At 61.3% G+C, this 25,027-nt stretch overlaps 1 protein-coding gene across 2 annotated transcripts in view; it reads right to left on the bottom strand.

The window, feature by feature from the left end:
* Nucleotides 1-19,977: 19,977 nt before the first annotated feature.
* Nucleotides 19,978-25,027, bottom strand: part of EIPR1 (EARP complex and GARP complex interacting protein 1) — a 121,973-nt gene continuing 116,923 nt past the window's right edge. For both annotated transcript variants that reach the window (XM_043604639.1, XM_043604640.1), the window contains 3 exons: nucleotides 23,855-24,022; nucleotides 22,423-22,590; nucleotides 19,978-20,460 (listed from right to left, as the gene is read on the bottom strand). In XM_043604639.1, coding sequence (XP_043460574.1) covers nucleotides 20,286-20,460; nucleotides 22,423-22,590; nucleotides 23,855-24,022 — 511 coding nt within the window. In that variant the 3' untranslated portion in view covers nucleotides 19,978-20,285. The remainder of the gene's footprint in view (nucleotides 20,461-22,422; nucleotides 22,591-23,854; nucleotides 24,023-25,027) is intronic.

The raw sequence follows: 25,027 nt of genomic DNA, 5'->3' as shown, positions 1-25,027 counted from the left end.
CTGTAGCAGGTGGACCATGAGTGAGCATCGACCCCAGCCCTCCTCGGGGCTGGCGGGGAGAGCTGCTCGAGCCCCATGGAGAGGCCACAGCCCAGGCTGAGCGTCTGCCCACCAGCTCAGAGCGCCCCTGAGCTGGCTGGCCATGGGAGGGCATGCGGGGCCGTTCCTTGAGGGGCTGGCTGGCCACGGGCAGGGGTGTGTGGCTGGCTGGCCGCGGACGGGTATGTGGGGCTGGCCCACGCGCACCAGGAGCCCCCCGTCCTCTCAATACAAAGGGCCACGTGCAGAGACTCGGCCCCAGTGACCAACTCAAGCCTCTGTGATAAAATCGAGCATAGCACCCTGCTGTTGGGTCCCTTCTCTTATCAAACATCCTGATGACTAACGGGAGAGACTGGGTTACAGGTGTCATGGGAGTCAGGGGGGAGGTATGGGTAACAGGTCACGAAAGGGAATGGTCTCCAGAAGCCCCCAAACGCCTCCCCCCTCAGGAGGCGTGAAGACAGGCCCACCGCCTGCTGGGGACCGGGGCTCCTACGCTCCTTCTGCCCTTACCCCCAGCTACCCTGCTGTGGACACTTAGTTCATAAGCCCCCGGACACGTCCACATGGGGCACAGGGATGACGCACTGACGAGAGAGCAGAGGAAGAAAAAGAAAGAGAAGTGGGAGGAGAGTCTTGGGCTTCTCTGTAAGCACAGACGACCTGGTCACGCGCTGGGGAAGGACCAGCGTTCTCGGAACGACTTCAGCCTACTTGAGGCATCTGGGAGTTAACCATCCGAGCCCCGCGCAGGTCTGGGTTGCCTCGCAGCACGGTTTCCGTTCTGTGCGCCTCGTCGTCGTGTGTGCGAGCCCATTCCTGCCCCGTGTGGACACAGGGTCCCAGACAAGATGGCCTCGAACCACAGGGAAAATAATCTCAACCCTCATGAAGCTGCCTTGCAATTTAGCCCACCTCTTGCTGTACGCCGGCCTTCCCCATTAGGAAACCTCAAGGTTATTTCTTAAAAGGCAACCCCCCCCCCCGACCTTATCGCCCTCGCCCCCACCCCGCCACACCCCCCGTCACACGACCGGAGAAATATAAGCTGTCAGCACCTCGGGGCACCTTCCTGGTGGCCAGCGTGCTGGAGTGGAGGCCCGAACGTGACAGGCTGCGGGGCAGAGCTGGCCACGGGTCCCCTTGCCCAGGACGGGCGACAGCAGTGATGAACTAAGTGGTTTTCTCGTGACGGACCCTTCGGTCCTGCCCGGGGCCATTCCAAATGTGCTTCCGGCACAATAGCTTAATTTATCGTTGCTGGCAGTTTAAGTGGACGGCAGCTTAATTTGTGGCACGAGGTCAGCTGAACCTCACTCTGTAATCTCCAGAGTTTGTTCTATATATTTAGGCTCCATTCTTCGGCGGCTTCCAAGGCAGCAAATTAGAACTCCCTTTCTTTTATAACAAGAGAAAAATTAGTTTATCCACAGAAGGAAACAGAAATAAATTAGAATTCTCTGTCTTCCTCATGGAAGGGAGGAGAGGGGGGAGGCATTGATTTATGCGTGAGAACAGGGCACATTACTCAGGATCTGGCTCGGTGCTCGTGATCCCGAAAGGGGGCTTAGCAAACTCTGGTGTCGGGGACGGCGAGGCCGAGGGGGCCGGTCCACCGGATGGCCCGAAGGGGGCTAACCCAGCTGCCGTGCGTGAGGCCCCGACTTCAGTGAATCATGGAGCAGACGAGCAGACGTAAAGCTGACATTCTATCGAACCTAATTTATGTGCTTCTTCCCAGTCTTGGCCACACTCACCAGCATCAATTATTACCAGTGTGAGGCAGATGGGAGGGGAGGTAGGAGGAAATTCTCACTAATGGAGACCGGGCGAGTGTCCTCCTGGAGGGAAGCCCCAAGGGCTGGCTGGACGGGTCCGCCCAGATGCGCGGGTCTCCGCCCGCCACACGCACCTCCGTTTCACACGCCCTCCCCTAGGAGGGGTGCTTTCCCCCTTTAATTCCACACATCGGCCCGCGTAGACTAAAGCAGTTACCCGTAACTGCCGCATCAGACCCCCGGAGAGTCCTGCTTGTTCCGGGGAACCCTAAGCAGCTGCCGAGCTCATGGGCCTCAACCTCGTGCCCAGGGCCGGGCGCGCACACACACGAGCCCCGCTCATCCCCCGCCGGCGGCCACAGACGCCTCCCGTCCCGCGCCCCGTGTGGAGAGCCCGGCCGCACCGTCTGGACCGCTGGCCGCATCTCGGGGTACCGCAGGGGAGCCCCTGCTCGCACCCCGTGTCTTCCCCAGGCCTCCCCGGATGACGTCACCTGCCTCTCTGACAGCCAGCATCTTGGCCTCTTCCGACACGCTTGATAGTTTCTGCTCCTTCAATCCTGCTTGGGATTCCACGCCGTTCACCGGTCCGCGTCTCTCACCCAGCGTCGAGGAAAAACCGGAGCTGGACGGTAAAGCTCCAGGTTTACCGCAGATTTCGTTCAGGAGCAAAGCTGGAGAACAGGGGCATCGGCGTGAAAGCGGCCTCGAGCCCAAATGCGGCGGGGCAAGCGGGAACCCGCAGCCAAGGAGCACGGCGGGGCCCGTGGACGGGAGCCCACCGGGAGGAAGTGCGGGGGGGCGCGGGGGACCGGCTGGCCCGGCCGGAGCCGCGCGGGTCAGACACAGAGGATGGGGACCTCCAGCCAGACCAGCCCAGCCAGACTCTCGAGAAGACGGGACGATGAAGACACGGACGCAGAAGCCGGGAAGCCCAGGCTTGGGCGACGAGTCCGGGGAATCCCACCCAGAGTCTGGTGGAGAGAACCTGTCAGCAGAGCGTGAGCTCCCAGGGACCGGGACGAGGTCGTGTTCCTTCGTGCCCGACCCGCGTCTGGGCAGGCACGCCAGCGAGCGGCGGGCAGAGCTGAGAGCGTGTGGCCCTGTGGCTTCACGGCTGTGTCTTCAGGCCCCCCCCCCCAAGAGCAGGGCAAGGTGCCCCCAAGAGCAGGGCCAGGTGCACACTGTGCGCCGGCCCCTGAGACCCGGCTGTTCCCGGGGTGGGCGGCCTGCTGGCTGGTGTCCCCGTGCGACGGGTAGGAACCCCGTCCAGCGCACAGAAGCCCCGCCCCGGGCAGCCTCCACCCGCCCCCTCCCGCAGGCCCCAGGGTGGTGGGGGCAGCGGGTGTGAGAGCCCCAGCGGTCTCGTTGCCGTAACAACGGAGAGGGTAGCTGTCATCTCTTCCGGTTCCGCAGGGACCAGGCACCATGGTCTCCTAAACCTCAGTGGCCTAGGGACACGGGTCTCTGGGTAGACACCAGCATCCCGAGTTTACACGCGGGGAGACAGAAGCACAGAAGCTGAATCGCTCGCCACAGGGACGCCGACAGTGAGGGACAGACGTGAATCGCAGCCCGGGTCGGGCTCCAGAGCCCCAGCTCCGTACAGGTGCTCGGAACAGGCAGTGTCCACAGCGGGTGGACCCGTGCCCCCGGGGTGGGCCTGCTGTCCCTGTCCCGCCAACGCCAACCGACAGACACGCTCAGGGTCGTCACACAGCAAGGAAATGGGAAATCTGCCTGAAAGAGAAAAGGCCCACAAACAACAACGGCCATCCCCTGGTCCGGTCCCCTCCCTCCTCCGTGACCACCCGTCTGCCACAGCGGGTCCCTGCACGGATCCCCGAGAACTGAGTCCTGATGAACTGCTGTGTCTCATGTGGGAGGAGGAAGGTTTAAAGATCACGATTTTGCAAAACGGCCAACGGGTGTCGAGTGGGACATCTCCCCTTTAAGGGCTGGTCCGTCGGGCACTTCAGCCACTGGCCACAGACACAGTCCGTGGGGGAAGAGGCTCAGAGAGCCGACAGACGGGTGGCCCAGCCGTGGAGCCTTCCCCGCCAGCCACACCTTCCCTGTGTGGCTCGGAGCGCTCGGGGGGCATCCCTTTCTTTAGGGGTGACTTAATGGTCCAGGCTCCTGTCCAGATCTCGACAGGATGACTGCTTTATGGGACCCTATAATGGATTCCACCCCACACTGCAATCCATCATCGCCGGCGCCACAGCGTGCCCTGCGCCCGGGCGGGCGATCACGCACGTTCAGTCCCCTCAGCCACCACGACTACCCCCACCAAACACAGTTTAAATGAAGCAGTAACTCACCTCAACCTCTTCGGCTTAATCACACCCATCATCTTGCATATTTCCAAAGGAGTGCGCATTAACGGTTCTTAAACAGGGCTGCGCGAAGGTCACATGGATTTGCCCCCTCCACGCGGTGCAGGACGCGGGCTGACGATCACGAAGCTAGAGTGCTCCGTGTGGCACCTGCCCCCCAAGGCTCCGGCTCCTTCCGGTCCCCACTGCTCCCCTGACCCCTGACGTGAGGTCTGCACTGACTTCAAAGGTACACACGTCTGTAGACCCTCCACTCCTGCCAGGGTTCTGCACAGCAGTGAATCTTGTCTTAATCACTGGGACACGGGAGCTCCACGCATGGGCCCTGGAACCTTCCTGATGCTCCAGGGAATCGCCTGTGCTGCAGGCGGCCCCAAGGCAGCTGGAGGAGCAGAGAGCCCTGGGGCTCCACTCCCCGCTCCCTCCCTCGCCACCCCTGCACCCAGATTCTGCACCCTGGATGTGAACACCCTTCACCGACATCTCCCCTCTGCAGTTCTGAACGTGCGGACTGAACTGTGAGCTCTTCCAGGGCAGGACAATGTTTTATTTGCTTTATACGCCCAGCAATTGGCATAGCACCTAAAGCCCAACGTATGTTTGCTAAAAGAACGGACTCAAATATCACCTGGCCACGACCCGGGGTGACGGATCATACACTACTCTGCCCGGAGCACCTGCGATAGATCAACCTTTAAGAATAAATTGAATTGTCGGGGCGCCTGGGTGGCGCAGTCAGTTAAGCGTCCGACTTCAGCCAGGTCACGATCTCGCGGTCCGTGAGTTCGAGCCCCGCGTCGGGCTCTGGGCTGATGGCTCAGAGCCTGGAGCCTGTTTCCGATTCTGTGTCTCCCTCTCTCTCTGCCCCTCCCCCGTTCATGCTCTGTCTCTGTCCCAAAAATAAATAAAAACGATGAAAAAAAAAATTTAAAAGAATGTCTTAAAAAAAAAAAAGAATAAATTGAATTGTCATTCCACTGGTGAACGGTGTCCTCTTAAAATTTCGTCTAGTTTTGTAAAGATACAGACCATTCTTGGAATTAAGTCGATCTATTGTTTTGCTTGGTAACAACGTGCATCAGAGGTTACGTGCTGCACTGGGCTTGGTGCAGGGACAAACATAAAACGCCTACATAAGAAGGAAGAAACATCTCACATAGGCAACTGAACTTTCCACCTCAAAGTATTAGAAAAAGAACAGACCAAGCTCAAAGTTAGCAAAAGGAAGGAAATAATAAAGATTAGAGGAAAATTTGTGAAATAGACACCAGAAAAACAACAAAAAAAGATCCATGAAACTAAGAGCTGCATGGGTTTTTTTCTGAAAAGATACACAAAACTGACCAACTTGTATCTAGACTAACAAAGAAACAAGGGAAAACTCAAATAAATAAAATTACAAATGAAAGGGGACATTACAACTGATGTCACAAAATGTAAAAGCTCGTAAGAGACTAGTATCGTCAATTACACGCCAACAAATCTGACAACTAGAAGAAATGGAAAATTCTTAGAAATGCAAGCTACCAAGGCTGACTCACGAAGAACCAGACATGGAGACTGAATTAGTAATTAAAACCCACTCACAAAGAAAAACCCAGGATCAAATGGCTTCTCCGGAGAATTGGACCAAACATTTTAAGAATTAACTGCAATCCTCCTCAAACTCGTCCAAACAGGAATTCCCAAACTCACTTTTTGAAGCCAGAATTACCCTGACACCAAAGCCACATAAAGACGCCACAAGGAAAGGAAATTATAGACCAATATCCCTGATGAATATAGATGCAAAAATTCTCAACAAGATACCAGCAAATCAAATTCTACAGCACACTAAGAGGATCATACGCCACAATCAAGTGGATTTATCCCCGGGATACAAGGGTGGTTCAACACACACAAATCAATAAATCTGATACACTGCATTAACAGAGTAAAAGGTAAAAATCATAGGCTCGTGTCAACATATGCAGAAAAAAACCATTTGACAAAATTCAACATCCTTTCATGACAAAACTCAACAAATTAGGTACAAAAGGAACGTATGTGAACACAATACAAGCTGCAGATGATGAGCCCACAGCTCATATTGTCCTCAGCGGGAGCACAAAGGGTTTTCCTCTAAGGTCAGGAACAAGACCAGGGTGGCCCACTCTCGCTTGCTCCCGTGCAACGTGGTACTGAAGTCCTACCACAGCAATCAGGCCAGAGAAAGAAACAAAAGGCATCTGCACTGGAAAAGAAGAGGCAAACTTGTCTGGTCTGCAGATGACACGATATTGTACACAGAAACCCCTCAGGACTCCACCTAACACCTGTTAGAACTGATGAATGCAGTCAAGTTGCAGAATACAAAATCAACAGACAAAAATCAGCAGCATTTCTTTCTCTACATTAAAACTATCTGAAAAAGAAACTGGGAAAACAATCATCTAGGTGATAAGAGCACAGTACACACAAAATGTAGACATTTTATACATCAGTGTATAAAACATCGATGAAAGAAATCGAAGAAGACACAAACAAATGGGAAGATGCGCTGTGTTCCTGAACGGAAACAATTGCTATTGTGAAAACATCTCTACTACTCAAGACAATCTACAGATTTGGTGGATTCCCTCTAAAAAATCACAGTGGCAGTTCTCACAAAAATAGAAAAGACCATCCTAAAATTCGTATGCAACCTCAAAGTCCTTGAATAGCCAAAGCATTACTGAGCAAAGGGGACAGAGCCGGAGACATCACACTTCCTAGCGTCCAATTACATTACAAAGCTACAGTGATCAAAACAGTATGATCCTGGCATTGAAAGAAAAAAGACACACAGAACATTGGGACAGAAATAAACCCAAATGCAGATGATCAATTAATCTTTGACCAAGTCTCCCAAAATACACAATGGGTAAAAGATAGTCTCCTCAACGAATGGTGTTGGGAAAACTGGGTATTCACATGCAAAAGAATGAAATTAAAATTAGACTCTTACACCAGTCACAAAAATTAACTCGAAATGAATTGAACATTTAAACCTAAGACCTGAAATTGTAAAAATCCTAGGAGAAAACATAGCAAAGATCTTTGATGTTGGTTTTGGCAACAATTTTTTTTTTCATGACCCCAAACGCATTGGCAACAAAGGCAAAAATAAACAAATGTTATTACATCACACTATAAAGCTTCTGCACAGCAAAGGAGACTATCAACAAAATGGGAAGCCAGCCTACAGAATAGGAGAGTATATGTGAAACCAGATATCTGCTAAGGGACTAACATTCAAAACACATAAGCAACTCACACAGCTCAATAGCAAACAAACCACCAAACAAGCAAATAATACAAAACTAAACAAAAACCAGAGGCACCTGAGTGGCTCAGTCAGTTAAGCATCCGACTCTTGGTTTCAACTCAGGTCATGGTCTCATGGTTTGTGAGTTCAAGATGCGCGGGTCCATGCGGCTCTGCGTGGACAGCTCAGGGCCCGCTTAGGATTCTCCCTCTCCCTCTCAAAATAAATATTAAGAAAAAGCAAACAAACCCATAACCTGACTTAAAAATCAGACAAGTATCTGGAGACGGATTTCCCAGAAGAAGACACACAAATGTTCAAGAGGCATGTGAACAGGTGCTCAACGTCACTCATCACCAGGGATAAGCCACTGAAAACTGGTGAGATGTCACCTCACAACTCAGAACGGCCATCATCAAAAAGACAAAAAAGGCAACAGGTGCTGGTGAAGATGTGGAGAAAGGGGGACCCTTGTGCACTGTTGGTGTGAATGCAAACTGGTGCAGCCGCTCTGGAAAAGCACATGGGGGTCCTCAAAATGTTATTGCCTCAAAATGTAGGGAAACATCCTCCAATCCAGCAACCCCAGCTCTGGGCATCTCTTCAAACAAAGGAACTGAGGTCAGGCCCTTGAAGGCGTCTGCTCTCCTGTACTCAAAGCAACACTGTTCACAATGTGATGGACGAACGGACAAAGACGTGGTACGCGCTGTGCTGGAACATCATCCAGCCCTGAGAAAAGGGAGAGAATCCCACCCCCGGGACCACATGGATGGACCTGGAGGGCGTTCTGCTAAATGAGATAAGCCAGACACCAAAAGACAAATACCGTATGATCTCACGTACCTGTGGAGTCTGAAATACTCAAACTCACAGTCACAGGGCGCAGGGCGGGCACCGAGGACTTGGGGGAGAGGGGCACACAAGTGTGGTCTGAGGGCGCAGACTGGGCGAGGAGCACAGTCTGGAGGTCGCCACTGCCACACGGCGCCCGGAGCTAAGAACACTGAATGGTATACTTACAACGTGCGGAGTGCAGATGTTTAGTTAAGTGTTCTTATCACACACACATAATAATCATACTAGCAGTGGGAGGAAACTGGGGAGGTGGGAAATGTGGCTGTGGCCTTGAAGGGAGGGCGTGGCTTCAAGGGCGTACACTTGTCCCCACACTCATCCCGCTGTATACGTTAAGAATGCACAGCCTTCACAGGCCGCGCTTCACTAAAGGGTTTTAACAAAACAAAGGTGAACATCAATCAGGCTGTCTTCCTTCCATATTTTGGTCTCAAACCTCCGAGTATCAGCCAAGAAATGAGATAACCGCTTTAACTTGAACTTGTTAAAACTGAAGTTGAAGCCCAAGTGCAAGCTGATCTCAGGCACAGCCGCACAGTCCTGAACGGCGGGGACCGCGGCGTCCCTTCCCCTCCTGGTGCCGGGAGCGGGGCCCGGGCTTCCAGTTCCGGCCTGCCCCTGCGCAGGGCACTCAGCCACCTCCCCGTGTGACGTGAGGGGGCTGGGCCCACGGGCTCTGAGCCCCTGCCCGCACGTGGCCGGAAGTCAGCCTGCGTGTCCCGGTTACCGACGGTCTGCTCCAGGAGGCTCGGTGCCTGCGCACGGGGAAACCAGGCCACCGGGCCTGCCTCCGGTCCCACCCGGAAGCCCGCGGCCCGGTGCACACGCGACGGGGCGGGCACGCGCTTGCACGCAGCCTGATTCTCGGGACCAGTGTTCGTCTTCCCAAGAAAGTAAAATCTGCCTCCCTTCGACTTTGCACGTTGGTGTCCTCTGGGTCTTGGGCAAAACTAAATTCACATCCACTTGCACAAGGGACCCCCACGCGACAGGGCCCCCGGCCTGTTCCGGGTCCCTCTTCTCCCAGCTCCCCTTACTGTGCCACTTCCTGTGCTCCGGACGTGCAGCCACCGCGAGGAGCACTCGGGCGACACCCGCGTGGGCAGGTGGGCTCGCCAGCCAGGCCGCTCAGAACCAGCGTGCCCGGAGGCGGGGCGTACAGGCCAGGGGCGGGGCGTGCTGCTGGGGGCGGGGCGAATGGGCCCGGGGCGGGGCGTGTTGCCGGGGGGCGGGGCGTACGCCCAGGCCTCGGGACTAGACTCCCGTCCTCGCCAGGACCTCACAACCGGACGACTCTGGCAAACCCTGTGAGGGCCCGGCCCCACCTGCTTAGCTACAAGGTGGGAACACGGTCCCGGCCCCACGGGCCACTGGAAGCTTTAAGTGAGATGCTGCGTGCCTCAGTGCCCAGCGCGGTGCCACCACCCCCCCCAACTGGGGGCCCCAACCCCCAGTTTGGACCGGGGACTAGCAAGCCGAGGCTGTCCTCATCACTTGGAGTCACTGTGACACGTCTGTGTACTTCTCAGGAAGCAAGAGGCTCCTTTCAGGAGCCCTCGAGATGAAGCTCCTCTAGACGGGCACGTCCTGCATCATCAAGGATGTGGGACGAGACGCCCTTCCTGCTTGAAGCAAAGCGCCTCGGCCCGGAGCTCCTCTGGCTGGTTTCCCTGCGCTCGTCTGTCCGCCCAGCGTTCTGACACAGCTGGTGTCTGCCCCCAGAGCACCCAACCCCCTGCCCACGCTCGCCCCACCCCGTGCAGGGAGGCATCACGGGGACCACGTGGCCACGCAGCACGGGCCACCGGCAGCGGCCCTTTCCTGAGAATGGCTTCCGTGGGCGATGGGAGCGGTCCCTGGGCAGCAGCAGAAGGGAGACGTGTGCAGGGCCCAGCCCGCGCCACCAGCCCCCAACCCTGCTGGGGCTCTTCCTCTGGCAGCTCCTTCCCCGTCCGGACCCAAAGTCCCGCGTGTTTCGTGTAATACCTTCCCCTGGGCACCAGGCCTGGTGAGGACCCTCCTGTGGTGCACGGTGGCAGCCTGCCCAGGAAACAAGACGGTGACAGGTGCTGCCGGCCAGCGGCAATCTGGATCTTCCCCTGTGGGCCTCGGTCCACAGGACAGCACACTGTCTGCTACTTAACAGTCACAGTGGTCGACAAACCGTTTCACTTAACTTACCCATTTCATGGATGAGAAGGCTGAGGCTGAGAAGCTCACTGACTGTCCGGGTCCTGGAGCCTGGCAGGTGGCAGAGCCAGGTCTAAGCCAGGCCACACAGCACAGTCCTGCTCTGTGCCCCCTGGTTGCGTGCCGGCCGGGCAGGCCAGCCAGGGGGGCCGGGTCAGGTGGGTGGGCCAGGATGCCCCCCCGCGCCCCCAAGCACCTGCACAGGGGCACCTGAGCTCGTGCCTTTCACTCCATGGTGTCTGAGCCCCAGCCGCCCTCCGGTCACCACGTCCCGCACCCGGGTCTGTCGCGCGTCCACAGAGGGCGGGGCTAGCTCCTCCAGGCCAGCAGGGAGCACCGCCCCCCACAGCCCGCCGCTGAGCTCATGACAATGCCCAGTGCGGACCCCCACCTGGCCGGCCGGCTGGCGTCACTCCGTCACCCTGCCCCTCGACAGCACACAGCACGGACGTCCCTGGGTGGCCGCGGGGCGCAGCAGTGAGTGACACAGCCCACGTCACAGAGCCTGGCCCGCCTCTGTGGGGTCAGTGCCCTCCGGGGCCGTTCACCCGCCCGGCTGGCAGGTCCGCGTCTGCTTCCCGTCGTGTGCAGAAGTGCCCGGAGCAGGACACCTGCCAAGGGGGCCAGAGTCTGGCGCTCTGGGCGGGCGGGCGAAGAAGCCGCCCCGGGCAGCCCGCAGAGCAGCTGACACACGGGTGCTTTTGGGAATAGGAAAGATGAGATTACTGAACCGGTACTCCTTCGAGCACCGTCCGCACCTCAGACAACGTGACCTGCGCCTTCAGGAGGCGGGCCCTACTCTCGGTTCACGAGGAAGCTATCAGCCAGAACAAGGACATTGCCCAAAGTGTCCCGGTTCATAAAGGGGCCCAGTCGTGACCCGAACTCGGCCCTCTGGCTGCAAAACCGCAAACCCCACTCCAGGCACCAAACGACGCTAAAGGAGGAGGGGACGGCAGGTGACGGCCACCGAGGCTGACGTGCTCCCGGCTGCGTGTGATGTGCTCCCAGGCTGCACTGCAAGGTCACCTGAGGTCATCCTGGGGTCTGGCCTGACCCGGGTGAGCCGGGGGGAATGCCCCCCGCTCCTGCCAGATGCCCTGTGGGTGAGCAGCCCTGGGGACCCTCAGGACCCACGGGCCCACGCCGTGTGCTGTCCTCGGCACTCACATGTGCCGTCGGTCTCCGTCTGTCCGATTAAAAGCGAAACGATGAATTCTCCCCCACGGCCCGCTGCAGCATCTCTGCACACAGACAGGCACACAAGCCTGTGTACCCACGAGCCCGACCCCACCCAACCGTCCTCCGCGACAGCCGTGCCACAGCCACCGCTCCGGAGGGGCCGGGAGTATTTGGCCACGAGCCCCCCGGCCCCCAAGCCTGGTTCCGTGGGGGACCACCGAGCCCCGTGTTCAACAGGCCATGGGCCGCTCTGCTCACGCGACCGGGAGCACGGATTTGATGCCCGAGGGCAGCGGACATGGCACCGGCCCCACAGTCAGGCGTCTGCCTCCCACGACTCGGGAGACGTCTCGTGTGAGTTCCTCAGGATAGAGTGGAGCCGTGACACCCCCACGTGACATTGCGGACACAGACCACCTCCCTCGTACCTGCCACATGCTCCTGCCCACGGCGACAGGCCCGGAGTCCACGAGTGCACTGGCCGCAAACGCTGAGGTCTGTCCAGTGGCCTCTGTCCTCAAGGAACGCGTGCCGCATAGGAGGATGGGACACGTCCCGAGGATGGAAGGGAGGGACGGCGTCAGAGCTGAGGGCCACCGGGGACACCAGGAGAGCGGGCCGGCGGGAAGCGCTTACTCAGGTCTTGGCCAGTGCAGGCTGCGGCTCGCGAGCCTGTCCTGAGGCACGGGCCCCGCTCAGCCGGGACCCCAGGAGCCACGCTGGGCGTGGAGCAGGGGTGAGATCTGCCAAGCTCACGGGAACGGCCGCGGTCACCTACACGCGATGTGGCCCGGGCCACGTCTGACGAACGCCCCCTGCGGGCCGATTCCGGGAGAGGAGCCCGTCCTCTGGCGGGAGAAGGCTGTGCCCACAGAGCTATTCCTGCCGGCCTGGGGAGCGGCGGGCCTGTGACCGGCCCCCCGTGGGCACCCGGGCAGCTCCCCCACAGCGGCCGGGCGCCCCCTGGGCCGCCTCGCACGCACACCGTGAGCCGCACCACCGACGAGGCAGCGGCGATCCCGACAACAGTCCTCCGCACGCTCATTAGGCAGGAAGACACAACAGGACACGAATTATTAGGCAATAACTCATGCCTGGAAGCAATTTTAGACACAAAACTTGAAGGATTCATCATTACCATATATTCAATTCTATTTTTCTTTTTCACGCTGTAAAAATCACGTCTAAATCTCCTAATGCCATCGCAGCTACATCCAAAAGCGGACCGGGCCATCAACTTGGACGGTTTAAAATAAACCAGCTGCTGAGCAGAAAAGCTGTCGAGCTCCTTTCCCGGGTTTGGTTCTGCGGCTTGGGGGTGACGGTAAATACCATTCGCCGATCGCTGCCTCAAAGCAACAGCAGCGGGAGAAAGCGGCCCAGGAAACAGGCCCCTAAGGGCCGAGTGCTCCTCCAGCCAAAGCCGTCCTCCCGGGGCCGTGGGGCCGAGTGCCGGGCGGGGGCACAGGGGGCCCGAGGTCACGGCGGCGGAGGGCACTGGCACCAACACCGACACGGCCGCGGCCCTGGGAAGCCACCTGCTTTCCTGCCCGAGGCCACAGCGGGGACTCTGGGGGCCGCGTCAGGCTCCCTCCGGTGGCTGCGATTTTCCGTGGTCCTACCTACCGCACGCCGCAGACTCCGCTAAGCCCTGAGGCTTCCCTGTCTACACAATGTCCCCATCTCCTTCGTGGCCCTGCCGTTCCAGACAAGGGGCATCAGCCAGGAGGGGTGCGTCTCAATGCCCCCAGAAGGCAGGTGACAGTATCAGAAGTGCTGACACCCTGGCACCCCCCCGTCCAGCTGCCCGGGAAGTGGGGCGGGGGAGGGGGCTTCAGTCATTAACTTCCTGGAACCTGGTTCCTCGGCTGTGGGACCAGGACTCACCCCTGCACCTCGGCTGCTCCCTCTGGACCACCGGCCACATAAACGTCGTGGGTCATAGCTCATTCACGCGCAACGGCTCGTGGCAACGGAATCAAGGTGGCGCCTTCTCCTCCCCTCCCACCCGAGGCTCTGCTCGTCTCACCCCAACCCTGCACCGCAGACACCGCCACGCACAAGCCCACCGCCAGGCCCTATGTGGCCTTTGCTACTTCCCCAAAGTGGGGCCACCAAGGACACTTTTCCTTGTATGTGGGCTTCTGTGTGAGCCGCCGCAACTTGGGGCCGTAACAGTGGTGTTGGGGGGTCTGAGGGTTCGGTCCTGCTCCCCATTTCTCTGGTGCGGATTTGCATATGGCACCTCCCCTCCCCCAAAGGAGAAGCTCAGTGACAGCAGTGACGGCCACAGTGTCCTCACGGGGAGCCCACCGCAGTGCAGGATTCTGTGGCCCCTGTCAGGCCCCCGGCTTGTGGCCTCTCCCCCCAGACCCATGCCTGGGAAGGGAACAGCGGTCGTGGGCCAAAGGAAAGTGGGGGGCTCCTTATCACAGAGGAGCTGGGGTCCCTTGGCTGGGCACACGGCAGCGATGCCACAGAAGCGGACCTCGTGCAGAGGGCGCCGCCCCCTGTTAGCCCAGCCTGGGGACCCCAAGACGCAAAGAACCGTCGCTCCAATGCAGCGTCACAGGGACATTGCCCACCTGACGCTCTGGAGCCCCTTCGGGTGGGAGAGCCTGGTCCTCTTTGGCAAAGTCACAGCCATCCCCACCCCAGTAAGACCCCAGCACCCCCCCCACGCCTGCCCAGTGCCTGCCCCACTGCCCCCCCACGCTGGCCCCCCCACCTGCCTCCAGTGCCTGCGTCACTGGCCCCCGCCAGGCCAGCCCCAGTACCTGCCCCACACACAACAAGCCCCTCCCTTCCCTGTAATTAGTCGGCAGGTACCGACACCCACTGCTGACATTTATTAAACAACGTGCATCACATCAGGAGGATCAGAACCTAGAAACACCCGGAACACGCTGTTCTAACAGCCAGGGAGGCAGACGTCCACCTGGCCTTGAGGAGCATGGCCAACCAGGGGTGGGAAGTGTGGGATTCTCAACGAGGGCACGTCCTTCATCAGGCTCTGCAAGGAGCCGCCAGGCGTGTGCAGAAGAACCAGGAGTTATGGGCCACACCTGACACTCAATCACGTGGTGGCAGCAGGCGTCCCTGCAGGAATGCCCGGGAGGACCTGCCATGACGCGTGGGAGGACCGACCACAACATGTGGGGGGGGGGGGGCAGCTGTGACGCGAGGGAGGACCAGCCGTGACACACGGGAGGACCCTGAAGTATGTGAGGACTATGACGCAGGGGAGGATAGCGACGCACGGGAGGACTGGCCAGCGAAGGACCACGGTCGGCCCGCAGGCGGCCTGCTAACCCTGCGTGAGCCCAGCCGCCCCACCTCAGCCCGCAGCCCGAGGCCCCAGGCTGCCACCGCACGGCTGCACCTCGGGAGCCCTGCAGGGACGCCCTGTCCCCCCGGCACGTGGTTTCAGGCCTCTCTCTCCCGGAAGAAGCAGTGAGCCAGGCGCGTCCTTAGATGTGGCCGCGCAGGTCAGCCGCGGCTCGACCCGGAGGCCCTCTCGGGCAACGACACCGAGGACGGGTTACCATGGGTCGTCACAGTTGTCGGCACCGCCTGGGCCGGGCGGGCCGCGCGGGGCCGGGGTGCTGGTTCCTCGCCTCCCCACGCCCCTGCAGGCCCCGCCGGGGAAGCAGCAGGGTCCCACCGGCGTCTCCTTTTGTGCCAGCACACGCCCTGGGCCCCGGAGGAGAGGACGTCGCGGCGGCATCTCCCAGACGAGGACTGGGCCCCGCGGGAAGCACCGGGCCTGTTCACGAGGCGGGTCCCGGGCCCGCCAGGAGCTGCTGGGTCAGAATCTCGGTGTGGCTTCTGGGCAGTTCTGGCCAGAGAAGCTCCTCTGGAGAAAACGGCGTGCGGGCCCCGGTGTCTCCTGGGGGGTCGGTTCTCCGGCCTCTCCTCCTTCCTGGGCGCCCCCCTACCCGAATTCCTGTGTCGAAGCCCCAAGCCTCCAGGTGACGGTGTAGGGTGATGAGGTCACAGCGGGAGCCCCGTGTGGGATCGGTGCCCTGGGAACAGGGACCCCAGACTCCGTACTTCCTCCCTCTCCCGGTGAGGACACGGCAAGAAGACTCCACGGCGAGCGGGTAACCGGGTCCTCACCGGGACACAGCCACGCTGGCGCCGGACCTCAGACTTCCAGTCCCCGGGGCCCTGAGAAGCAGACACCTGCTGTTGACGCCGCCCGCCGCGTGGTACTCACACTGGGAAGGTTCGCCCCCTGCCCGACCGGGCCGCAGGGAAAGAGTCAGGGTGCAGGGTCCCTCGCCCTCCCCACCCGCCGGCCGCCCCCCTGCGGGCCTCACCCTGGATGCGCAATCCCCACTTCAGGCCAAAGCAGCCGCGCAGGAAGACCCATCCCTCCTCTGCCCCCTTCTGGCCTGACACCTCCGTCCTCAGAGCTACAGGACATCTAGCGGGACACCGAGGCACCCCCTCCTCGTTCCCGGGGGCTCAAACCCACGCTGGGACACGGCATTCGCAGCCTGGCCCCTGCGCCGTCCCTCCCAGGAGCCCGGCGGCCCCAGTCTTCCGGGGTCTCCCCTTCCTGACTGCTTCCCGGGGGTCGCGGGACAGAGTTTCCCAACCCCGAGTGGCCACGCTCTGGCACCGGCACAGCCCAAGGATGGCAGCCACTGGGGTCTGCTGGCCCTGCACACGCCCGCCCCCTCCCCCACCCTGCCCCACCAGCCCCCCAGACAACCCTTGCAGCTCCTGCTCCACCAGGCTCCACCTTCTACCTAGAGGGGGCATGGTCACCCGGATGCTGTGGGTGACGTCTCCCTGCCCCTGTCATTCTCATCTGGGGGAATGAGGGGCACCTGTGTGTGGGCCGACGTGTCTGCAGCTCCAGCAGGAGGGGCCTCTGCACTTGTGCAGACCACCCACCCGCGGCCGAGGGCAGGCCGGGGCTCCCGCGGTGGCTGCTCCCAGCCCCCAGCCCCCAGCCCTGCAAACAAGGACCTCACGAGGCGCTGGGGCAGGAACCAAATGTGAGTGAGGGAGAACCCTGGACTGAGCTCATCCTACAGGAGCAGTGGTCCCGGGGCCACGGGATGCGGTGGCGGCCGTGTCAGGCAGGGGATGCCAGCTCTTGGGGATAGAGTCCGCCGCAAGGCTGTGGAGCCGCCTCCCCTCACCCCTGGGGTGGGGGTGCTCTGCCGCTGGGTCGAGGGCAGGTGTCACAGCAAGGACACCTGCGGAAACGCTTTCCGACCTCCAGAGGGGCGGGGCTAATAAGGAAGGCATGGCTGCACCTCCTTTTGGTGATGTTTTTTAAGTTTATTTATCTTTTGAGAGAGAGAGAGCACGCGTGTGTGCCAGCTGGGGAGGGGCAGAGAACCCCAAGCTCTCTCGGCACCGTCAACACAGGGCCCAACACACCACGGTGACCTGACCCAGAACCACCAGTAGGACGCTCAACCGACTGAACCCACACCACTCCCCGCCCACAGCCACCCAGCAGGGGTGCCGCTGGGGCGCCCCTGCTCCCCTCCCCGGCCCACCCCACCCCCTCCGCTTCTGCACAGCAGCCTCCCGGGCCCACCGGCACCTGCTTCTCTGGCTACAAGTTTCCACTTCTCTCACCTGCTTGCCAGCCTCCCCAGGGCTGAGCCACCGCAGGCCCTCTCCTCTCCCTGCTCGAGGGCACATTCCCACTCACCACACGTCTGGTGCAACCTGGGGGGCGGCCGTGGCCCCAGCGCAGCCCTCGGGTATGCGCACAGCTGGCGGCAGGGGCCGCACCCCTGCTGGTCCTTCCTCCTGTCCCCAGGGCTGTGCCTCACGCAGCAGCTCAATACACCCTTGCTGGATTGGATGGACAAGGCCACACGGCCACATGTGCCACCATAACTCTTTCCATACAGGCCGGGGAGAGGCTTGTGAGACGGGGTGTGGGGAGCCCAGCACCCGGCCCGGTTTCCTTGCACTGCAGGTGACAGGAGGGCCAGGACCGCTGGGAGGGGCCCGGGTCTGCAGAGGGCTGGGAGCACCAAGCCAGTAATGCAATACTCAACCTGGACGCCTATGAGCCGGGGGAGCGGCAGGCCCACCCACCACCCGATCGCTGGCAGGGGGCCCAACATTGGCAGAAACAGGGCACTTTCCTCCCTCCTGCAAAGGCTCCAAGGAGCCACGTCGGCTTGATTCTGCGGAGGTCAGGGAGGCCTCCGGAAGGGGGACACTGGGGCTGGTTTTGCCAGATGCAGAAGGAAAAGCGTGTTCAAGAAGAGGTCATGCAGCCTGACAGGGAGGCTGACACAGGACGCCCCCGAATGCAGAGATGCGGGACACCAGTGGACAAGCAGGCTGGGGTCAGAGCCCGGTGATCGAGGGTTAGTGGACTGACTGATTGATTGATTGATTGAATCGCCACTCTCGAGGTGCTCCTACCTATGAGGTGGCGTTTCGGGTCACAGCTTGCAGGCCGCGTCCCTGTGAAGCCACCAGGACTCAACGGACACCAGCCGATCACCTCGCCATCATTTCCTGGGGCCGCAAAGTGCAGAATGGTTTCACCGCGTGGGGGATCGGGGACCAGCTCTGACCCCTGGGGGTTCTGGATGGCTTTCCCAGTTCTCTTGTGTTAGACAAAAGGATGTCACAGAAGCTAACAGAGGCAGATGTCAGCTTAGGGACTGAGTGAATGGGTCTCGTCTCGTATTTACTGCTGTTAACGCCCGAGACCCCCACCCCCACCCCACAACTGACTCAGCTCTGGCTTCCGACGCTTTAAGGGAGTTGAGAGTTTGCATTTGTCACAAACGCCACAAAAACTCGACGTGTAATCAAAGTGGTATTTCAAGCGTCCATCCACGGGTCCGATGAGTATTTTATCTTCAGACACAAGATCGGCATCCGGGCGTTTGCGGTCTCCACAGAGACACGGGATGGAAGAACCCAGGGAAGCAAGACCCCCATTCCAGACCCCGCAGCTGTGCGAGAGCACAAGGGCCCTCCAGGCCGCCGGGCCCCGCGTGCCCCCGGCACCTGACGGCGGGCCCTCCCCCGCTTCACTTGGCCTCCGCGACGTGCCACGGGCTGGGTCGCATGCACCTCCCCCAGTGCTCCCCAACCTCCCCCGTGGGCCCCTGGCCCCCGGCTCCACGTGGGGCTCGGCCCTGGTCTTCCCCATCCCAACCCCACGGCGGGTGCCCCGGGGCGGCCGCCACGACAACAGACTCCGCTCCCCACGCAGCCAGCCCGGACCCCTCCAGAAGCTCGGCTCAAGTATCCAAATGCCCGTGGGCATGGCCGCTGGGCTCCACGGGCGTCTCGCGCTAACAGATCGCAGTCGGCAGGCGGCTCCCATCTCCGACCCCCACCCTGCTCCTCTCCGGGTCTTTCCTGTCCCGCAACCGTCCTGGTCGCTCTGACCAAACGCTGGGCCCTCCGTGACTCTTGTCCTGGCCTCTCACCTACTTGTAATCTGTCAGCAAAGCAAACTGACGGCCCCACTGTAGGTCCATCCAGAAACTGACCCCCTCCCGGCATCTCGACGCCACCTCGGTCAGCACCACGTGGCAAGTGGCCCACGTGTGCTCTTGAGTCCAGAGAGCTCTGGTCCCTGATCCAACGGGCGGCTCGGCCGGCCTCTCTCAGCAAACACGGTCTCGCCCGGGAAGCAGGTGCACGGCACCCTGAGGGCCGCACGGAGGGGCAGGCACACTACGCAGAAGCAGCAGCAGCGAGGTTACCCTCCTGGCCCGGACCCGCCGCGGCCAGAACCTGGAGGGGGACGTCGGGGCAGCTCCGATGGGCCTTCTCGTTCTGGCTGAAGGACTCACACACACGTGGCGGATCTCCTGTGCTTTCGGAAAATGGGGGCCTGTCTCCTCGTGTCCCACCCCCCCCCCCCAGGCACTTATGCAGGGGCAGGGTGGGCTGCACGCCTCCGAGCCAGCGCTCACGACCCGGGGACAGCACAGACCCGTGGGCCCACGGTGGGGGACCGGGCACGAGTCCACACGTCCCGTGTCCACCTCACTGAGGAGTGGGGGTCAGCACCACAGCATGGGATTTCACGAGGGCAGGCGTGTGGCTTTGGGGGACAAGAAGTTGCCTCCCCCGGTGCCATCGGCACCACGTGGGCAGGACCCGGGATGGGCGGCCAAAGCTGACGGGAGACACTCCCTCCCGGCCACGGTCAGCGCCCCCAGCTGGCCACGCAGACGCCACAGTCCGCGCACGGACGGGTCGGGCCCAGAGAAAATGAGCAGAGAGCAGGTGACAGGGCCACGCGGGGCAGGGTTCCTGAAGAATGAGCCAGAAGCCCGGGCCGCGCGCCTTGCTCATTTTGCTTTTAATCTCAAGAGAAACGGGAGTCAGTGTTACGGAAACAGATACCATTTTCTTTCAGTGACCCTCCCAGCACCCTCGAAGAGACCAGAGAAGGCCGACGGCGACCGACGGGCAGCACGTCCTGGCGCCATCCCCAGAGACGGGGCCCCTCGCCGAGGCCCGGCTGCGCAGCCGCGGGGGCTCCCGCCGCGGACGCAGGTGAGGCCGGTTCCCGGCGAGCGGCCTGTGGGGACAGCCGCCTCCGAACAGACGCGGGGGTGGGAGAGCCGGCGGAGGACGGCCGGGGACGCGCTACAGCAGTATGTGGTACTTCAGGGCCCTGGGCACCCGGTTGATGACGAGCCTCCCGTCGTAGCTCAGGGAGGCGAACAGCCAGGGGTCGGCGGACGACCAGTCCACGGCGTACACGCTGTCCTCGTGCTCCTCGTAGGTCGCGATGACGCTGTCCTGCGGGGGCTCCTGGCTCCTGCAAGGCACCAGGGACACGCATGAGCGAGGCGGGGGCGCGTCCTGCGGGGGCCGGCGGGGCCGCTCCTCCCGGAGCACAGAGACCCTCACCCGGCCGTGAGGAGCGGGCCCCCCGCGGAGGCGGATGGAATCCGCGCTACGCCCGGGGACACTCTTTTCTCTGGCTGTGGGACAGCAGGTGCCGGGGAGTCTACGAGGGGCCACGGTTCAGGGGACGGTGGCCAGGAAACAACCGTGAGGGCTGAGCGAAGGGTGACGAGAAGCAGAAAGGACCCTGGGGACTGGCGGCATGGCTCCTTCCCAGCTGGCCGGTGTGGCTTTGCAACGCCCTCGGCCGGGGTTGCGTGTCACCGCCCTCTGAAGCGGGGTGGCGGCTCTCCTTCTCAGGAACCCTGACCGGACACGCTACACGCGTGGGGAGCGCAGACCCCGCGTGCCCACGATGACAGGACGCCGCACGCTCTCCACTCGGAGGGGCCTCTCAGGCGCTTCTCTTCCCGTCTCGCGGGAAGCGTCTACTCGGACGGCACCCCGCGCTCCTGGACGCTGCAGGGTGCCGCTCCCCAGCGAGCAGCATCCAGCTCTGCGTGACCACCCCCCCCCCCCCACCGGCCCGCTCACGCGGCAGCCCTGCCGGCCATCCGGCGATGCCGACCCGCCGTGCCCCAGCGGGGCGTGTTACACCCGCCGCGGGAAAACCCTCCTGGGGATTCTGTTCTCCTGAATTCAGTGAGCCACGCGGACGGACCACGGGAGCAGGAAGGCTTGGGGACCCTGGGGATGATGTCCCCGCGTCTGCCGGCCTCCCCGCTCAGGCGCTTCTCCGCAGCCGCGGCACAGCTGTCCCGGCGGGGGGCGCCAAAGCCAGCGGCACCGCGGTCGGCCGGTCCTTGCCCCAAGCGACCGCTCCTGCGTCCCCATAGTGCGGCTCCACGTGCCTGAACAGAGAACACCCGCAGCCACGAGACAGACAAAGGTGGGAGAGGCCCCAAGCACCGAGGTCTGGTCTCAAGTGAAGTTAGGCCGAGCTCAGGCAGCTGCAGGAAGAATTCGGACGACCGAGCGGTCAAGGACCCCGCAACAGAAGGGCCGGCCCTACTTCACGGCAGGGCTCGACGGGGCCCGCTCCACACCGTCCCCCCCGGGAACCGGGACACGGGGCCTCTGCAGGCAGCTCCCCGCACGGACAACAGTCTCCTCGAACAAGAAATGTCCCCTGTTACGCTCCACGCGGCTGACAGAAGCCGCAGCCGCACTCCGCTCACAGCCGGAGGCTCCGACTCGAGCCTGGGGCCGGGGCACCCCTGCTCGGCACTAACCAGGAGCGCGACCCGCGCGAGCCCCGAGCCCCCAGGAGCCGGGCCGCTCTCGGGAGCACGAGCCCCGGTCTGAGCAGGTGCGGTCAGGACTGGAGAACAGCACAGGAAGGAGTGTTTCGGGAACGTGCAACCAGGAAGCGTGACTGTTACGAGGGGAATCGAGGTTGACCACACTCCGTGTGCAACCTCGGGCTGAAGCAGGACAGGGGAACGGCTGGGGGTCGGGGCTGAGAGCGCCGGCCTGGAGTCCCCGCCCGCCGCGGCGAGGGCCGCTGCCACCAACTGAGCCACACGTCTCAAATCCACGCCAGCGGAGGGGACGCCGACGGCGATCTCTCGCTCACGGGGACGGCGGAGGGATCGAGGCCGGAGAGCACGCTTCAAGACTGGTGACGGCCGTCAGGAGACGGAAAGACACTGGAAAGACCTCCTCTAGGACCCACGCGAGGAGACATCAGCCAACGTGACCCGACTCCGACTCCCCCACGGCGGGTGCCGACATCCTCCAGAACTGTGACCCGCGAGCGGGCAGTGGCAAGACCCTCCCCGACCACCCGCCGGACGCCTCCGCCACGAGCCACCCGGACTGCGCGGCGGTCGGGCAGAGGAAGCCCCGCGCCATAGGGAGCCTGTGCCCTTACTTCTCCTCCGGACGGCGCTCCTCCTGGTCACTCAGGTCGTCGTCGTCCACCAGGTGGCCGAAGGGCTCGGAGGAGATGGACACCATGTTGGACAGGATGACCCTGCTGTCGCTGCTGCCCGTGAGCACGAGCTGGTCGTGCGAGTGGTTGTAGCGGACGCTCCACACCCTGCGAGGCAAGGAGGCGGGTCTAGCAGCGCTCAGACCTTCCCGGAAGGGGTCACGGCGGGGTCGTCAGGCGGCCGACCCCAGACTGCATGGTGCAGCGTTAGGAAGGTCCCAGCAGACGGCTGGGCTCACTGCGAGTTTCTCCCAAACTTTCTCTGAAGTCCCGGAAAACAGACACGGGACCGAACGGAAGCACCCAAAACCCTAAGCTCAAGGGCTGCGCCGGAAGCAGAGGGCAGGTCAGCCAGACCCCAGGGCAACGTCCACAAACCGCTGCCACGGGGCCACGAGCGTGCTCTGGGTCTGCGCCACCAACGTGCCCGCCCAGGGAGCTCGGTGAGCCGAGCCGGAGGACAGGCGTCCCCTCGACCACAGCAATCACAGCTGCTCACTGACTTTGGCGAACTCTACTCCAGCATTCGGGTTTTTAATTTTCTGACTGCAGAAACGTGGCTTCTGGAAAGTAATTCAAAGAACTCAGATATAGACCATGAGAAGCCAACTCTCCTGTGACCTGCCCACCCTGGCCTGAGGAAGGACACCTGACAGCAATCCCGTTCTTCTAGACGTTTCTTCCACATACATGCACACACACAGGCACACATATACACACAAGGGCACACACACACATGAAGCATAGAGGCATATGTCCACACAAGCGTGCACACACAAGAACATATGCGCACACACGCACATACGTGAACACACAAGCGTGCACACACGTAGACAGTCACACTCACACAGGCAGTTACGTGTACAAACACACACACGCCTCGCTGGAATGAAAACTAGCTCACGGCACGCACGTTGGCCTAGAGCTGCTCTCTCAGCGCTCACAAAGTACCAGACACACGGTAAACGCTAAACGCCTCGGGAAGGACTGTCGGGGACCCTCGCGCCCGCACACACAGCTCTTCTCCTGGCCTCGCCTGTTGCACAGCCCCCACCGGCCAGACTAACCGGCCGCCTCCCGACGGGCATTCGGGCCGTTTGCAGCTTCCCAGCACCGCAAACAACACGCGTGAACAGCGACGCACGCTGTGTTTGCGTGTCTCAACTGGCTCTCCCTTCACAGAACACAGACGAAACGTTTTCCTTCTTTGCCTACGTTGATAAATCCCAAACGTTGGGATCCGGGATGCGTGTTTCTTTAGGAAAAGTAAAACCGGGTCGACTGAGCGGTTCACAGCGGCCTTTCCAAATGGGAGAGTACCCGGCAGCCGGATCTCTAGCCCCCGCCCCGCCCCGCCCCAGCCAGTCCCTACCAGTGCGAGTGCTCCTCCAGGGTCTTCACGGGCTCGGTGACATTTCGGGTGTCCCAGAACTTGACCTTGCAGTCGTCCCCGCAGCTGGCGAGGTAGTACTGCTTGTTGGGGTTGAAGTCCAGGTCCCGCACCAGCTGTCCGTGGGCGTTCTCTATGCAGTAGATCTGACTGTGGGAGAAAGTGGGGGGCGCACACGGAATGCGACGCGGGCATGAAAACTCCACTCCGCGGACTCGCACCGCCTCCCGTTCCCCCATGGAGGGCCCGCCTCCAGGGACCGCGGGTCCCGCCACGGGCCTGCAGGCCGGGGCTCCCCGCTCAGCGCCTCTCCCGGCGGAGCCCAGGCCGAGGCTTCCTCAGAAGCACACCTGCGATTCCCCCCGAGCTGAGGAAGGGACACTGGTTCACAACCGTCACAAAGGTGACCTAGCACCTCGGGAACGAGAGCGAGTCACAGGGGCTGTCCCTGCCCTGAGGAGTGGGGACAGACTGAGGCAGGAGGGAGAGCCGACCGAGTTCTGGAAGGACACAGAGAGAGAAAAGGAACAGGTCGGCGGCAGAGCGGGAGCACAGCGGTGCTGGTGGCGGGAGACACAGACACGGGCACGGAAGAAAAAACTGGAAAAGCGTAAAGAGCCGTGACGGAGACAGGGCCTGTTGTGGCCGGGCTGTCCCTCATCCGCTCACGGCCCCTCGTGGCACTGACGCCGGGGGCACCTCCACCACGGCCCAGCGCAACACAGGAGACACGGGCGCTTTTCACTTCGGTCACGCGGCACGCGCACGCACACACATCCATACACGCGTGCACCCATGCGTGGGCACACATCTGCACACACGTGCATCCACAGTGTGTGTGCACTGACATGCACGCACATGTACACACATACACAGGTGCATCCACTCGTGTGCACACGCACACACATCCGTACACGCAGACACGCGTGCACCCACATCTGCACACACGTGCGTCCACAGTGTGTGTGCACTGACATGCACGCACGTGTACACACATACACAGGTGCATCCACTCGTGTGCACACGCACACACATCCGTACACGCAGACACGCGTGCACCCACATGTGCACACACGTGCATCCACACAGTGTGTGTGCACTGACATGCACGCACGTGTACACACATACACAGGTGCATCCACTCGTGTGCACACG

Source organism: Prionailurus bengalensis, chromosome A3 (genome assembly GCF_016509475.1).
Source record: "Prionailurus bengalensis isolate Pbe53 chromosome A3, Fcat_Pben_1.1_paternal_pri, whole genome shotgun sequence".
In the NCBI taxonomy this organism is placed as follows: domain Eukaryota; kingdom Metazoa; phylum Chordata; class Mammalia; order Carnivora; family Felidae; genus Prionailurus; species Prionailurus bengalensis.
This window is presented reverse-complemented; position numbering and strand designations above follow the sequence as displayed.